Genomic DNA, 15,346 nt, shown 5'->3' on the forward strand with positions numbered 1-15,346 from the left:
CAAAAGAGTCCGCACTCCATGTCGAGAGTGATGTAATCATATGAAAAATTAGTTGGTTAAAAAGATAAAGGAGAGCCAAAAAGAGAAGAAGAGAAGGAATCGAGGGAAAGGAAGACTATGAGAAGGAAGGAAGGAATAATGCAGAAAAAAAAAAAAAGGAGAAGAGAAGAATGAAGCAATAAATGGGAAGAGAGAGAGAAAGGAAGAAACCATGAACTACTTTAGTGACATGTCATTGTCGGTATCACTGTACACAGAAAGAAAGGAATGTGAGAAAGGAAGAAATAAAGGAAGCAAAAAAGATTACAAAGACAAGAAAATAGGAAGAAACATAGATTAGATGACAAGAGTGCACAAAATATACAGCAGAAGAATACAGGAATAAAGGAGAAAGCCAAGAAGGAATATATATCCGTAAATTAGCAAAGAAGAAAGGACGGGGAGAAGAAGACGAGATTACCAAAACGCACCGAAATTACCTCTAGATGCGGAACGGAGTTGGTCTCTGGAAACGTCCTCCTTGTTCATAGCACCGCATGCGGCGCTGATGTCCCGTAATTAGCGCTGATCGCTCCTGTTTTGATGATCTCCACCGCGGCGCCGGAGGCAACTAACGATAAACCAGCGGGTTAAGGAAGAGAGAAGGATCGAAAGAGAAGGGAAGGGGGAGTAAACGAGAGGGCATGGCACGGCGAGGACGGAAACGAGAACAAAGAGAAGAAAGAAGAAAGGGAAGTAGAACAGAAAGAAAAAAAAGAAGAAAAGATAACTGATAAAATAGAGAAGGCTAAAGCAGGAAGAGAAAGGAAGAAAGAAGAAGAAGAAGGAAAGACAAAAGAGACAAAGGGAGAAAGAAATTGGACTACGGTAGGAAGACACGGCAGAGGAGATGGCCATGACGGAGCGGAGGCGCGGGCGCTGTGGCGGAGCGTGTGAGGCGGCGGAGCAGCGCACGGTGTCGCTGCAGGCTCAGGAACGGCGTCTCGGCGGCTCCGCCCCGGTGCGGCGGAGAGCCCGGCTGTGAGCGCGGGGGGGCGGCGCGGGCCGGGCAGCAGAGCCGGTGCGTCCGGGCGGCGGCGGGGAGCCGTGCGGGGCCCGTGCCGGGGCCGGCAGCCAGAGCGGCACAGGCGGCGGCGGCGGCGGCGATGGGGGAGCGTTGTTGTGCGGTGGTGCGGGTGCTGGTGCTGCAGGCGGCCTGGGCGCTGTCGGGCGGGCAGGTGCGGTACTCGGTGCCGGAGGAAGCCAAGGCCGGCACGGTGGTGGGCCGTCTGGCGCAGGACCTGGGCCTGGAGGCGGGCGAGGCGGAGGCGCGGCGGCTGCGGCTGGTGGCGCAGGGCCGGCGGGCGAGCGTGGAGGTGAGCGGGGCGAGCGGCGCGCTGCTGGTGAGCTCGCGGCTCGACCGGGAGGAGCTGTGCGGCAAGAGCGCGCCGTGCGCGCTGCGGCTGGAGGTGCTGGTGGAGCGGCCGCTGCGCGTCTTCCATGTGCAGCTGGAGGTCACCGACATCAACGACAATGCCCCCGTCTTCCCCGCCGCCCGCAGAAACCTCAGCATCGCGGAATGGACCACTCTGCCGGGGTCTCGTTTCCCGCTGGAGGGCGCGTCGGATGCGGATATCGGAGCGAACGCGCAGCTCTCCTATACACTCAGCCCCAGCGAGCACTTCTCTCTGGATTTACAAAAATCGAATGAGGGAAATATTGAACCCGAACTTGTTTTAACGAAATCTCTGGACCGCGAGACGATTCCCGTTCACCGGTTGGTGCTGACGGCGAGTGACGGGGGCCGGCCGTCTCTGACGGGCACCATGGAGCTGGTGATCTCGGTGCTGGATGTGAACGATAACGCGCCTCAGTTCAACCAGTCAGTGTATAAAGTGCAGCTACCGGAGAGCGCTGAGGTGGGGACGCTGGTGACGCGTGTGAACGCAACGGATGCGGACGCGGGTATTAACAGTGAGGTGACCTATACCGTGACGAACTGCATTCCCCCGAGTGGAAGAGATGTGATTTCCGTCAATCCGAATACCGGTGAAATTCACCTCACAGCAGCCCTGGACTTTGAAGAAGTCAGTATATTTAATTTCCGTATTGAAGCAAGGGATAAAGGGACACCTCCGCTGTCAGGCCACTGCAAGTTAGTACTGGAGGTTCTGGATGTGAACGACAACGCGCCGGAGGTGTGGGTGACGTCGCTGTCGGTGCCGGTGCCGGAGGACGCGTCGGTGGGGACGGTGGTGGCCCTGCTGAGCGTGTCGGACCGGGACTCGGGGGCGAACGGTCGCGTGCGGTGCTGGGTGTGGCCGGCGTCGCCGTTCGGTCTGGAGGCGACGTTCGCGGGCTCGTACTCGCTGGTGCTGCGCGAGGCGCTGGACCGGGAGCGGGTGTCGGAGTACGAGGTGGAGGTGCGTGCGGAGGACGGCGGGGCGCCGGCGCTGCGCGGCAGGCGCGGGCTGCGGGTGGCGGTGTCGGACGTGAACGACAACGCGCCGGCGTTCGCGCAGGCCGTGTACACGGTGCTGGCGCGGGAGAACAACGCGGCGGGCGCGGAGCTGGCGCGGCTGTGGGCGCGGGACCCGGACGAGGCGGGCAACGGGCGCGTGAGCTACTCGGTGTGGGAGGGCGGCGTGGGCGGCGGGTGGCGTCCGGCGTCGAGCTACGTGTCGGTGGACGCGGAGAGCGGGCGTCTGTGGGCGCTGCAGCCCTTGGACTACGAGGAGCTGCAGGTGCTGCAGTTCGAGGTGCGTGCGGTGGACGCGGGCGAGCCGCCGCTGTGCGGCAACGCCACGGTGCAGCTGTTCGTGCTGGACGAGAACGACAACGCGCCGGCGCTGCTGCCGCCTGCGGGCTCGGCGCCGGAGGCGGGCGGCGTGGCGGGCGAGGCGGCGGCGGCGGCGGCGGGCTGGGTGTCGGTGTCGGGCACGCTGTGGGCGTGGGCGGCGTGGGGGGCGCCGGCGGGGCAGGTGGTGGCGAAGATCCGCGCCGTGGACGCCGACTCGGGCTACAACGCGTGGCTGCGCTACGAGCTGTGGGAGCCGCGGGGCAAGGGCCCGTTCCGCGTGGGGCTCTACAGCGGCGAGGTGAGCACGGCGCGGGCGCTGGAGGAGGCGGACGGCCCTCGCCAGCGGCTGCTGATCGTGGTGCGCGACCACGGCGAGCCGGCGCGCTCGGCCACGGCCACGCTCAGCGTGTCGCTGGTGGAGGCCGCCGAGGCGGCGCTGGCCGCGGCCGCGGGATCGTCGTCGTCGTCGTCGCGGTCGGCGGCGGGCGCGGAGATGGGCGCTGGTGCGGCGAGTGCGGCGACGAACGTGTGGCTGGTGGTGGCCATCTGCGCGGTGTCGAGCCTGTTCCTGCTGGCCGTGGTGCTGTACGGGGCGTCGCGCTGGGCGCCGCGGGCGGCCGTGCTGTCGGGGCCCGGGCCCACGACGCTCGTGTGCGCCAGCGAAGTGGGCAGCTGGTCGTACTCGCAGCGCCACAGCCGGAGCCTGTGCGTGGCGGACGGCGCGGGCAAGAGCGACCTCATGGTTTTCAGCCCCAACTTCCCTCCGCCGCCGCCCGGCCCCGCGGCCAAGGACACGCAGCCGGAGCCCTCCGCTCTCCTGGACACGGTCAGTGGCACCGCCTTGCTCGCCTCTACTCTTTGTCTTTCCCTTTGTCCCTTCTCTCTCATTTCCTAACCTGGCTCTGCTATTAGCTGGGCTCCGCCTTCTCGGCCTGAGGGCGATGGGTGCTTAAGTTAATTGTATTGGGTGTTAATTGCACCTTTGTATCTGCTGCCTCGTCGTTGCCGGGTAAGTGTAGTGCGGTAACCTCTTTGTGTAGACCCCTGAGATTTGCTGGTGTGGATGTGAATTGTTCCGCCCTAGAATGAAATCACTGCTGGTTGCCATGGGAGCTGTCCTGTGATGCCTGGAGGTTTCCGTTTTGGAGACAACGCTCCTGCTTGCTGGTTGTGTAGATTTTCCACACGAGCTTGCTGAAGGTGTGCAGGACAGGCTGTGATGGTGACAGTCCCCCAAGTGCTATGTACCTCCTCATTGCCTTTGCTGACTGTGGTGGTATCACATGTGGTTTCTTCTGTGCCCTCACGTTCTGTCATGTGTCCTCTACAAGCGATGCGAGGCAAGGTGACCAATTGGACTTGTGTTCCCACGTCATTATTAAAACTGGGAAGGCATTGTGGTCTTTTCATGTTTTGTTTCGCGCCCAGTTTTTGTTAGCTGCAGTTGTTAACTTGCATTCCTGGCTGGAGAGGTGGCTTGATGGACCCTGACCTTGTGTTGACATGTTTTTTCAATATTTACATTTGGAACACCTTTACAACTTCCTTGCAATTCCTCTTCTAAACAACAACGACAAAAAAAATTCTACTACCAATTTTTTCTACACAGTAGATATCTGTTGTATTGGTGTGTTCATCACCACGTTGCTTGGTCTCTCTCAGCAAGACATCAGTGTCCATTGCCATGAGAGCAGTCCTGTATAGAAAATATTGGTGTCAGATCTGTAACACTGCCAGAGCTCAAGGTGCAGCTGCAGAGTCTGCCAGACCATGTATGTGATGCCACCTGTGTGTGTTTTACAGTGCTCTCATTGGTGGGAAGGGTAAGCAGAAGTCAAACTGATTCCTGAGGTAGGGGAAGCAAATTATGCCTTGTCACAGAGGTGAATGTGGCAGTGACACTGAGTAGGGTCTGACTATGTCCTGATGTGAATGGTGACCTTGAGCACTGGGAGGACTTGTCTGAGGGAACCTGGAATAATTTTTAAGAGAATGGGTCATGTTGTAAGAGGAGAGGAATGGAAATGATGTCCTTTTCTGGAGAATAACTGTTTCAGACTGGGGAATGGAGGATACTTAGAGGAAAGCAGGAGCCAGGATGGGCACAGAGTGTTTCTGCCCAGGATCCTTTCCCAAGTTCCAAGGGTGTGAAGTTGGAGGCCTTCTGGATCTTGAGATAATATGTGCTATTGAAATGGCCACAGAGTCCTTTGAGGTTATGAATATCTCCCATCAGAGACAGTTCCTTGTGCTGCCGCTGGCCTGACATGTGGAATGTGCTGGATAAGAGTTGGTAACATTCAGACTCCTGAAGGTTTTTGCTGCTGCTGCTGCTGCTTTGGGAGTGTTGTTGTGGGAGGGTAGCACTTCAAACTGCTTTCCATGTGTATTGTAGGGCGTTTATACCAGCTCCCACAGCTCTTGCCGTGGTGGGTCTGTGCTCCTCTTCAGACACGATTTTCATGGCAGTTGAGGGGGTGGGTGTAATCTTGTTGAGCTTTTCTTCCCCTTCCTGTGCTCTTGCAGAGTCAGTGTGGGAAGAGATGGTGTGTGCTGTTATCACACACGGCTCATTCTGGTGTCTGGATTGTACACACCAAACATCCTCATGTACAGAGCAGCCCAGCCCTGGGTTCTATTGCAGAAATTCTCTCACCCAGTTGTCATTTTGAGTGCACTTGTGCTTCATCTTTTGGTGTGAGCTCTTGAAGGAGAAGATCTGTGGGGACTGGGATGAGAACTGTTCGTGACTCTAATCACAAAACCTTTAAGAACTCGATTTGTATTTGAAATTGCTGAAAAGACACAAAGCATCCTGGCATGTGGGAAGAGTCCAAGAGTCACAGAATGGATTTGCAGCACTCTACATCATATTCTCTGTGCCAGGCGTGAGGGAAGGGGAGGATTTGAGTACATCATTGGGGAGGAAATGGAGAATGTCTGCTTAATAGTGGAGATCCCAGTTCCCAGGGTGTAAGACAGATGATTACAGTGGAATATCGCGAGGAGGGTCCCACCACACAGTGCTGCTCTCCTGGGATCCTCTCAGGACACCCAGAGGTTCTGCATATCTTAGGGCAGTGTTGTTCTTTCTGGTATTGCTGCTTGTGGAGACCTCTGCCCTGCGTGCCTTTAATTACTTGGGTTTGATGTGGAATGTTGTTGGTCAAAGAGAAGCTTTTGAAATTTGGATCATGCTGCCGTGCCTTCTGTGAGCGTTTCCTTGATTACCTTTGCTCTTAGTCTTGCTAGAGAGGGGAAGGATTGGTCTTGTATTCAAGATGTTGCCTTAACTTGCATTTCAATAAAGTGGAATGGAACATTTTGTTTTCCTTTTCTCCTCTCTAATCAGACCTGCCCAACCTTTTAATTTTTTGCGTAGGCTTTTTATTGTTTGGCTTTTTTTCCTTTCATAGTGGCTATGTTTTGGTAACTGTGTATGAAACGCAGACTGCTGAATTTTGGCAGCTGTCAGGTGTCAGATGCTGAGTGGTTTTCCATCAGCAGGGAACGGCTTTTTCTGCGTGAGCTAAGTTTAATTTTGAGAGAATTGTCTGCAGTTCAGAAGTCAGCTTCCATCCACCATTCTGATAGAAATACATTATGGGCACTGCATTCTGTTCAGTTTTTGCCAAACTTGAGTAATTTTTTTTATGTCCAGCTTCCCCAGAAATACTGATAATGTTAAGGGCAAATATCCCTTTAAACCAATTTCCCTCCCTGAGGATGTTTCTTTTCTGAAGAAGGAACCAGTCATGCCACAGGTAAGTCACTCACCTGAAGTGGATGTGTCTGAGACAGGTTCTCCAGGTCCTCTTCAGTTTTGCCATCTTCATGTTGAATCATCACAATGTTGACCCTATGGGACAAACAAAGCATCATTGTCTGTTCCCTGCAGCTTCCAGGCACAGGTGGGTGGGTGGCAGCCACTGGGAATGGAGGAGGGACCGCACTCCACCTCAGGGAGTGGCTGTGTTGGGAGTCACGGGGATGTTCTTAGTGCCAATGCCGTGGTGTTACCTCGGTGCATTTTGTTTGACTGTGTGACAGGGGCATCCTGCGAATGGTTGGGAGTTTTTCTGTGGGGAGCAATGCTCGGAGATACTGAGGTTCTGGGTGTGTTGTTGTGGCAGTGCATTCGTGCCTTAATGGGAAGGCATAAACCTGACAGGTAGAAAACGAGTCAGGAAGCATCGAGATACATGAAGAGTGCTCAGGACCAGTGGTTGCGCAGTGCTTTTTAAAGTTTTTATGGAGCATTGTCGTGCTGGGCTGTGTCAGCTTTGAGTTCCTGAAGGAGAAACTCCCCTGAGTTGTTTGGACTCTTTCAGGCTTGCTTGCACAGATGTCTCAGTAGCTGTGGCTTCACCTTTTGTGTCAGAGAGTGGTGGAACCTGTTCTGATACACAGGAGCTGTTCTTTGGCGTGTGATTGCCTTGCTGTGTTATTGCTGCATCCTTGAGAGTACTGGAGGCTGAAGTGTCTGGCCTTTATCCTGGAAAATGGGGAAGTTGTGAGTGCATGGACAGAAGGAAAGCAGGAAGATTTTTACTTCTCTGAAGAGATGGAGGGCAGAAGGGAAGAGGAAGGAGAGCCTTTGCCAAAGAATATGTCCCTACACCAAGTCGAGAATGTCATAGACATGGTAAGATTACTCCCTGCTTGGTAAGGGAAAAATGAAGAGAGGATGGAAATGGAAGAAAATTGGAAGCATGCAAGAAAGGAGTAGATAGAGAGCAAGGAAGAAACTGTAATTGAGTTTACTGGCATGTCACCGACACTTCTACTCTACACAAAAAGGGAGGAAGTGGATAAAGGAGGGAAAAAAGGAAAGGAAGAAGAGAAAGAAAACCAGAAAGAAGATGCTAGGAAGGAATAACAAAAGGTGATGATTAAGAATGGAAAATTACAAAGAGAAGAAATATGAAAATAGGATTACGCACCGACGTTGCCCCTAACTCCCGACCGGAGCTGGTTCCCACCAGCCTCTGCCTGGATTAGAATCCAGTGCTCCGGCGTTGATGCCACGTAATTAGAGTTGGTGGATCCGAATTCTTTTGTTTACCGCGCGGCGCCGGAGGCGACTGGCGAAATACCAGAAGGGATAAAGAAGAGAGCAGTGGAAAAAAAGCCCAAAGGATAAAATAAAAAAGGAGCACTTTTGGAAGACACGGCAGAGGAGATGGCCATGACGGAGCGGAGGCGCGGGCGCTGTGGCGGAGCGTGTGAGGCGGCGGAGCAGCGCACGGTGTCGCTGCAGGCTCAGGAACGGCGTCTCGGCGGCTCCGCCCCGGTGCGGCGGAGAGCCCGGCTGTGAGCGCGGGGGGGCGGCGCGGGCCGGGCAGCAGAGCCGGTGCGTCCGGGCGGCGGCGGGGAGCCGTGCGGGGCCCGTGCCGGGGCCGGCAGCCAGAGCGGCACAGGCGGCGGCGGCGGCGGCGGCGATGGGGGAGCGTTGTTGTGCGGTGGTGCGGGTGCTGGTGCTGCAGGCGGCCTGGGCGCTGTCGGGCGGGCAGGTGCGGTACTCGGTGCCGGAGGAAGCCAAGGCCGGCACGGTGGTGGGCCGTCTGGCGCAGGACCTGGGCCTGGAGGCGGGCGAGGCGGAGGCGCGGCGGCTGCGGCTGGTGGCGCAGGGCCGGCGGGCGAGCGTGGAGGTGAGCGGGGCGAGCGGCGCGCTGCTGGTGAGCTCGCGGCTCGACCGAGAGGAGCTGTGCGGCAAGAGCGCGCCGTGCGCGCTGCGGCTGGAGGTGCTGGTGGAGCGGCCGCTGCGCGTCTTCCATGTGCAGCTGGAGGTCACCGACATCAACGACAATGCCCCCATCTTCCCCGCCGCCCGGAAAAACCTCAGCATCGCGGAATTCACCACTCTGCCGGGGTCTCGTTTCCCGCTGGAGGGCGCGTCGGATGCGGATATCGGAGCGAACGCGCAGCTCTCCTATACACTCAGCCCCAGCGAGCACTTCTCTCTGGATTTACAAAAATCGAGTGAGCGAAATACTGAACCCGAACTTGTTTTAACGAAATCTCTGGACCGCGAGACGATTCCCGTTCACCGGTTGTTGCTGACGGCGAGTGACGGGGGCCGGCCGTCTCTGACAGGAACAATGGAGCTGGTGATCTCGGTGCTGGATGTGAACGACAACGCGCCTCAGTTCAACCAGTCAGTGTATAAAGTGCAGCTACCGGAGAGCGCTGAGGTGGGGACGCTGGTGACGCGTGTGAACGCAACGGATGCGGACGAGGGTATTAACAGTGAGGTGACCTATACCGTGACGAACTTCATTCCCCCGAGTGGAAGAGATGTGATTTCCATCAATCCGAATACAGGGGAGATTCATCTCACAGCAGCCCTGGACTTCGAAGAAGTCAATGTATTTGATTTCCGTATTGAAGCCAAGGACCGAGGGACACCCCCGCTGTCGGGCCACTGCCGAGTGGAGCTGGAGGTGCTGGACGTGAACGACAACGCGCCGGAGGTGTGGGTGACGTCGCTGTCGGTGCCGGTGCCGGAGGACGCGTCGGTGGGGACGGTGGTGGCCCTGCTGAGCGTGTCGGACCGGGACTCGGGGGCGAACGGTCGCGTGCGGTGCTGGGTGTGGCCGGCGTCGCCGTTCGGTCTGGAGGCGACGTTCGCGGGCTCGTACTCGCTGGTGCTGCGCGAGGCGCTGGACCGGGAGCGGGTGTCGGAGTACGAGGTGGAGGTGCGTGCGGAGGACGGCGGGGCGCCGGCGCTGCGCGGCAGGCGCGGGCTGCGGGTGGCGGTGTCGGACGTGAACGACAACGCGCCGGCGTTCGCGCAGGCCGTGTACACGGTGCTGGCGCGGGAGAACAACGCGGCGGGCGCGGAGCTGGCGCGGCTGTGGGCGCGGGACCCGGACGAGGCGGGCAACGGGCGCGTGAGCTACTCGGTGTGGGAGGGCGGCGTGGGCGGCGGGTGGCGTCCGGCGTCGAGCTACGTGTCGGTGGACGCGGAGAGCGGGCGTCTGTGGGCGCTGCAGCCCTTGGACTACGAGGAGCTGCAGGTGCTGCAGTTCGAGGTGCATGCGGTGGACGCGGGCGAGCCGCCGCTGTGCGGCAACGCCACGGTGCAGCTGTTCGTGCTGGACGAGAACGACAACGCGCCGGCGCTGCTGCCGCCTGCGGGCTCGGCGCCGGAGGCGGGCGGCGTGGCGGGCGAGGCGGCGGCGGCGGCGGCGGCGGGCTCGGTGTCGGTGTCGGGCACGCTGTGGGCGTGGGCGGCGTGGGGGGCGCCGGCGGGGCAGGTGGTGGCGAAGATCCGCGCCGTGGACGCCGACTCGGGCTACAACGCGTGGCTGCGCTACGAGCTGTGGGAGCCGCGGGGCAAGGGCCCGTTCCGCGTGGGGCTCTACAGCGGCGAGGTGAGCACGGCGCGGGCGCTGGAGGAGGCGGACGGCCCTCGCCAGCGGCTGCTGATCGTGGTGCGCGACCACGGCGAGCCGGCGCGCTCGGCCACGGCCACGCTCAGCGTGTCGCTGGTGGAGGCCGCCGAGGCGGCGCTGGCCGCGGCCGCGGGATCGTCGTCGTCGTCGTCGCGGTCGGCGGCGGGCGCGGAGATGGGCGCTGGTGCGGCGAGTGCGGCGACGAACGTGTGGCTGGTGGTGGCCATCTGCGCGGTGTCGAGCCTGTTCCTGCTGGCCGTGGTGCTGTACGGGGCGTCGCGCTGGGCGCCGCGGGCGGCCGTGCTGTCGGGGCCCGGGCCCACGACGCTCGTGTGCGCCAGCGAAGTGGGCAGCTGGTCGTACTCGCAGCGCCACAGCCGGAGCCTGTGCGTGGCGGACGGCGCGGGCAAGAGCGACCTCATGGTTTTCAGCCCCAACTTCCCTCCGCCGCCGCCCGGCCCCGCGGCCAAGGACACGCAGCCGGAGCCCTCCGCTCTCCTGGACACGGTCAGTGGCAGCGCCTTGCTCGCCTCTATTCTTTCTCTTCCCCCTCTGCCAAGTCTCTCCCGCCCCCTGGGTTGTAGCTGGGTTTAGCTGGTTGTAGCCGCGCTCCGCCCCCACGGCCTGAGGGCCGTGTAATCTTGGCTGAGTCTTAAAAATCTGAACGGCACATTTGTATCTGCCGCCGCGTCCTTGACGGAGCCCCTCAGTTTTTACTGAGTTGGGGAAATGTCTTCATCCCGCTGCTGTTATCGGACCGTAGCTTAGGTTTGCTGCCCCGAATGCGACTTGTTCTCTACTATGTTTGCTCTCCCGTAGAAAGAAATCACTATTTATGGTGATAATAGGTTTTCCGAGATGTCAGCTCTGCAGACCACGCTTTTGCTTGTTGTTGTGTAGCATATTAACCTGAGCTTGCTGAAGGAGGTGAAGACACGCAGGCTGTAGTGGTGACAGTCCCCCAGGCACTATGCAGCACTTAACTGCCTTTGCTGATTGCTGACCGTGCTGGTATCAGCATTGTCGAAAAGTGGGTGCTCTTCCTCTCCTCTGAAAGTGACATGATGAAAGGTGACAATTGAGGCTTCAAGGTTTTCTCTCTCCATGGTGTAGTTTTTTTCCCTGTTGATTCTTCCAGCAGACTGAATATGATACTTGGGAAGGCTTTATTGGACTTTTCCCATGTTCTTTTCCTAGCATGTTGCTTCTCTAGATAGTAGTATAAACCGTTCATGCAGAGGCTGTTGATTCAAAGTTAGTGTAAGAAAGGAATTTTTTTCCCACATCCCCGTGCCCCACAAATTATTCTGTTTTCTTCCATTCATGGCTGGAAATTGACACTGGCGTGTTATGATGTTCTTTCAATATTTGTATCAGCATTGACATAGTCATGAATTACCCAGAAACAATCTCTTAAATACCACATAAATACATCTGTATAGATGTTTTCCCTTACTGTGCTGTGATCGCCAGTATTTGGATTATTGTCTCAGAGCATGAAATCATTGCCTATTGTCATTAGAGATATCCTAACGCCACATCTACAAATAGATGTCTAATATTTCAGGTGAGTAACAGAACTGCCAGGTGTGTAAGATTTCCATCCAGTGTAGCTGAAGCATTAGAAAACATGAAAGGTCAACGTCAGGGAGTCTGCTGAATACAGTGTATGGGTTTTTTGGTGTTCTCATTGATGAAAACAGTTGTAGACTTGCATTCGTGGCCAGAGAATTGCCGTGACGTACACTGGCTTGTTATGATATTTTTGGCATATTTGTATGAGGAGCCATGTCTTTCAAAAGCCCTGGAAAGTTACCAATAAAGAATAAACTCAACCAAGCAAGCAAGCATCAAAATCCCTGATAACAAAACCTGAAACATGGATTCTCCTACAGAAACAATATAATCCTTTACACTGGGGTGCTTTTCAATGATTGAGTTCTTCTATCATGACGTGAAATCAATGCCATTGCCATTTGGAGTTATTCTGACATCACCTTTAGAAAGAGTAGAGTGCTGGACATGGTCTGTATGATACCATCTGTATTTTTTTTATGGTGCTCTCATTGCTGGCAATGGTCTGCAAAAGCTGCAGTGAGCCCTGTGGAGGTAAAGGAGACAGTGACATGTTGCAGAGGTGAATGTGGCTGTGGCACTGCAGGCCCTGGCCATTTCTGATACTAAGGCTGACTTTGAGAAGTGAGATTTGTCTGATGGAATTGGAGGTCCTTGGGAATACCACGGACCATGTCATGAGACAGTCCTCTAGGTACTATTTACTGTGCTGTTACTGTTGCTGCCTGCTGATCATGCTGTTAATGTTTCTTATGAAGAAGTCTGTCCTCCTCTTTAACTCTCCTCCATGAGAGATGTCACGCAAGATGACAGTTGTGACTTCACTGTTCTCTCTCCTCGTGGTGTAATTGGTTGGCTCACCACAGTCATTATGAAATCAGGGAAGTCCTTGAACACTTTTCCTATGTTCTTTCTCCAAGTATGTTTTTACTCACCAGTAGCAAGTATGTAGGCAGAGGACCATGACCTGAAGTATATGTTTTGTTTATCTTGTCTTGCCTTTCTGAAGTGGATTGCAGGTGGATTGTCCAGTGAGATGGCATGACCATACACTGTCCTGTTTTCATGTTATGTTAATATTTGCATCAACAGCCACAACCTTAAAGAACCCCTGGAAATCCTCTTTTCCAAAGAAAAAACCCTACAACCCCCAAAATTCAACCCATACCCAACACCACATTTTCCTGTGCTGTAGGTATCATTGTTGGCACTGATGAATTTTTCAGCATTTGGGTTGGTATTTCACAGCATGCAGTCAGTGGCCATTGCCTTTAGAGTTGTCCTGACATCACCTCTATAAATAGTATTCTCCAAAGTGGGTAATGTTTCCATCTGAGATCGGGGAACCCAGGGAAGATTGTGAGGTGAACATGGCAGTGGCACTGAGTAGGCCCTGATCATGTCACAATATGAAGTGGGACCTTCCAGTCTGTGGGAACTGGAAATCCTTGGGAAGACCATGGGCCATGTCATAAGAAGACAAGAATATGAGATGACGTTCCTGTCTTGAGAACACGTCCCAGAGTGGGAATGGAGGATGCCTAAAGAAAATTACGAGGCAGGATGGGCACAGTTTTCCTTCCTAAGATCCATTCCTGGGATCCTAAGGGTATGGAGTTGAAGGCCTTCTGGGTATTGAGTTAATTCCATGGTAGTTTAATGCCCATCATGTCCTTTGAGGTTATGAATATTTTCCACCAAAGACAGTCCCTGGTGCTGCTGCCTGCCTGAGGTAGACAAGGCATCAGTAAAACGGGTGTGGCGTGCAGGCTGCTGACTATTTCCCTGTCTCGGTTTTGAAAGACAGGTGTCTGCTAAGGAAGGCAGAGGCCCCCCTTGAAGTGGCAGATATAACCCCTTTTCCCTCCAAGTTATTATATTTTGAAATCAAGGGCCTTTAGGCAAAGATGTGGGAAATAGGAATAACAGTTCTTTACTATATATATATATATGTATATAACCAGTCAAACAAAACAACAACAACTATGGCAGTAACAGCAATCACAAACCCAGTGCCAGCCTTCTCGGCTGTCGGGCCCTTTCCCCTCGGGTGCAGTTCCGCTCGCAGCCGGCAGGGGCGCTGGCGGCTCCCGGTGAGCAGGGCAGGTGCGATGGTTTCCCCGCGGCTGCAGGGGGCGCTCCGGAGCGAGCTCGGGAAACCCGCGGCTCTGGTGCCCTGGGATCCCGGGAAGGGATGGAACAAAGGCTTCACAAACCGCTGGGCAGCCGATCCCGGGCTCTCAGGAACAGCAGGCTGGAATGGCAGGGACGAACGCAAATCCCGGGTGGCAGACGAGATGTATCCAGATGGGAAAAACCACGGAGGCCCAGGCAGGCAGGGCGAGCAGGGCTACAGCGTAGCGAAAGCTCGAAGCAGCAGCGGGGCAGGGCAGCCACAGCCCGGTCTCCAGCAGGGCAGGGAAAGCGGCTTTTGGGGTCCCGGTGTTGCTTCCAGCAGGAAGAAAGAACGGCCAAAAAGAAAGCAGCAGCAGCTCCTTTCTCTGCAGCTTCTCTCTCCGGACGCTCAGAGCGAACTCTCCCCACACCCAGGTGTAGACAAAAGAGTAGCCAGGCCCGCTCCACTCCCCTTTTTGTCTTTCTTAAGTACAGCTATTTGTCCCCTAGCAACATGCATATGGGAGAAAATTCCTTTAACAGGAAAACCTAAGACTAAACTAAAACCCCAACATTCCCAAAGAACTTTTTGATTCCTATTTTGGACAACATTTTTCTAGGAAGATAGCACTTCAACGTCCTATCCCTGTATAGTGGTGGGCATCTATAGTATCTTCCACAGCCATTGATCTTTCCATGATGGTTCCTTGGTCCTCCTCAGGCTAATTATTTAAGGGCACATGATACTGTGGATGTCATTTTTGTGCATTCAACTTCCCATACCTGTGCACTTGAAAATCTACCCTTGGTAGAAGTTACACGTCCTGTTGTCACAGGTGGCTCGTTCTGATGTCTGTGATGTACACACAAAACCCTGCAGAGCACCCCAGCTCTGGTTCTCTGTGGCACAAGTTCTCCCATCCAGTTGATAATATGAGGTGCGCTTGTGCTTTGGCATTTGCTCTCATTCTCTCGAACTTCAAAATCCATGTGGACTGGGGTGAGAACTGTCATGCCTTTATGTCACAAAGCTCTTAAGAACTCAGTTTTTATGTCCAGTGGTGTTTCCACCAGAGATTGCTGAAAAGGCATAAACCATGAAGTGCATGGAGACAAGAAGAATCTGCCAGGCAGTGAGGGGCTTCATATCCTTCCATATGTTCTTTGTGCCAATTGTAAGGGAAGGTGAGGATGTGCAAAGACCTAGGACACTCTTATGGAAGGTTTTGTGGTATTGTGGAAGAGATTCTGCAAGTGGCACAAGGTATGGCCTGGGCATGTGTAATGATGAGGGTGACCTTTAGCAGGGAAGGGTCTTGCCTGAGGGAGATGATTTGTAGAACACAAGGCTGTGTCTTTGGTGAAGGACTGGGGAGTGTGTGCTTAGGTGGAGTTGCCATTTCTCAGGGTGTGAGACAGAGGATTCTAATAGAAAATGCCAAGAAGAGGCTCCACAGACATTGCAAATACCTGGGATTTC

General features: G+C 55.2%; 2 protein-coding genes across 2 annotated transcripts; both read left to right on the plus strand.

Moving 5' to 3' along the window:
* Positions 1-861: 861 nt before the first annotated feature.
* On the plus strand, positions 862-3,757 carry LOC125333782 (protocadherin alpha-6-like). The gene has a single exon (XM_048320006.1). The coding sequence runs from the start codon at positions 1,146-1,148 to the stop codon at positions 3,672-3,674; it is 2,529 nt and encodes an 842-aa protein (XP_048175963.1). The 5' UTR covers positions 862-1,145; the 3' UTR covers positions 3,675-3,757.
* Positions 3,758-7,975: 4,218 nt separating this feature from the next.
* LOC125333785 (protocadherin alpha-6-like) lies at positions 7,976-11,444 on the plus strand. The gene has a single exon (XM_048320008.1). The coding sequence runs from the start codon at positions 8,221-8,223 to the stop codon at positions 10,768-10,770; it is 2,550 nt and encodes an 849-aa protein (XP_048175965.1). The 5' UTR covers positions 7,976-8,220; the 3' UTR covers positions 10,771-11,444.
* The last annotated feature ends 3,902 nt before the right edge of the window (positions 11,445-15,346 follow it).

This window comes from Corvus hawaiiensis, chromosome 15, assembly GCF_020740725.1.
Source record: "Corvus hawaiiensis isolate bCorHaw1 chromosome 15, bCorHaw1.pri.cur, whole genome shotgun sequence".
NCBI classification, from domain to species: domain Eukaryota; kingdom Metazoa; phylum Chordata; class Aves; order Passeriformes; family Corvidae; genus Corvus; species Corvus hawaiiensis.

Coding starts and splice junctions, on each gene's coding strand:
- LOC125333785 (XM_048320008.1), top strand. CDS start 8,221: ATGGGGGAGCGTTGTTGTGCGGTGGTGCGGGTGCTGGTGCTGCAGGCG.
- LOC125333782 (XM_048320006.1), top strand. CDS start 1,146: ATGGGGGAGCGTTGTTGTGCGGTGGTGCGGGTGCTGGTGCTGCAGGCG.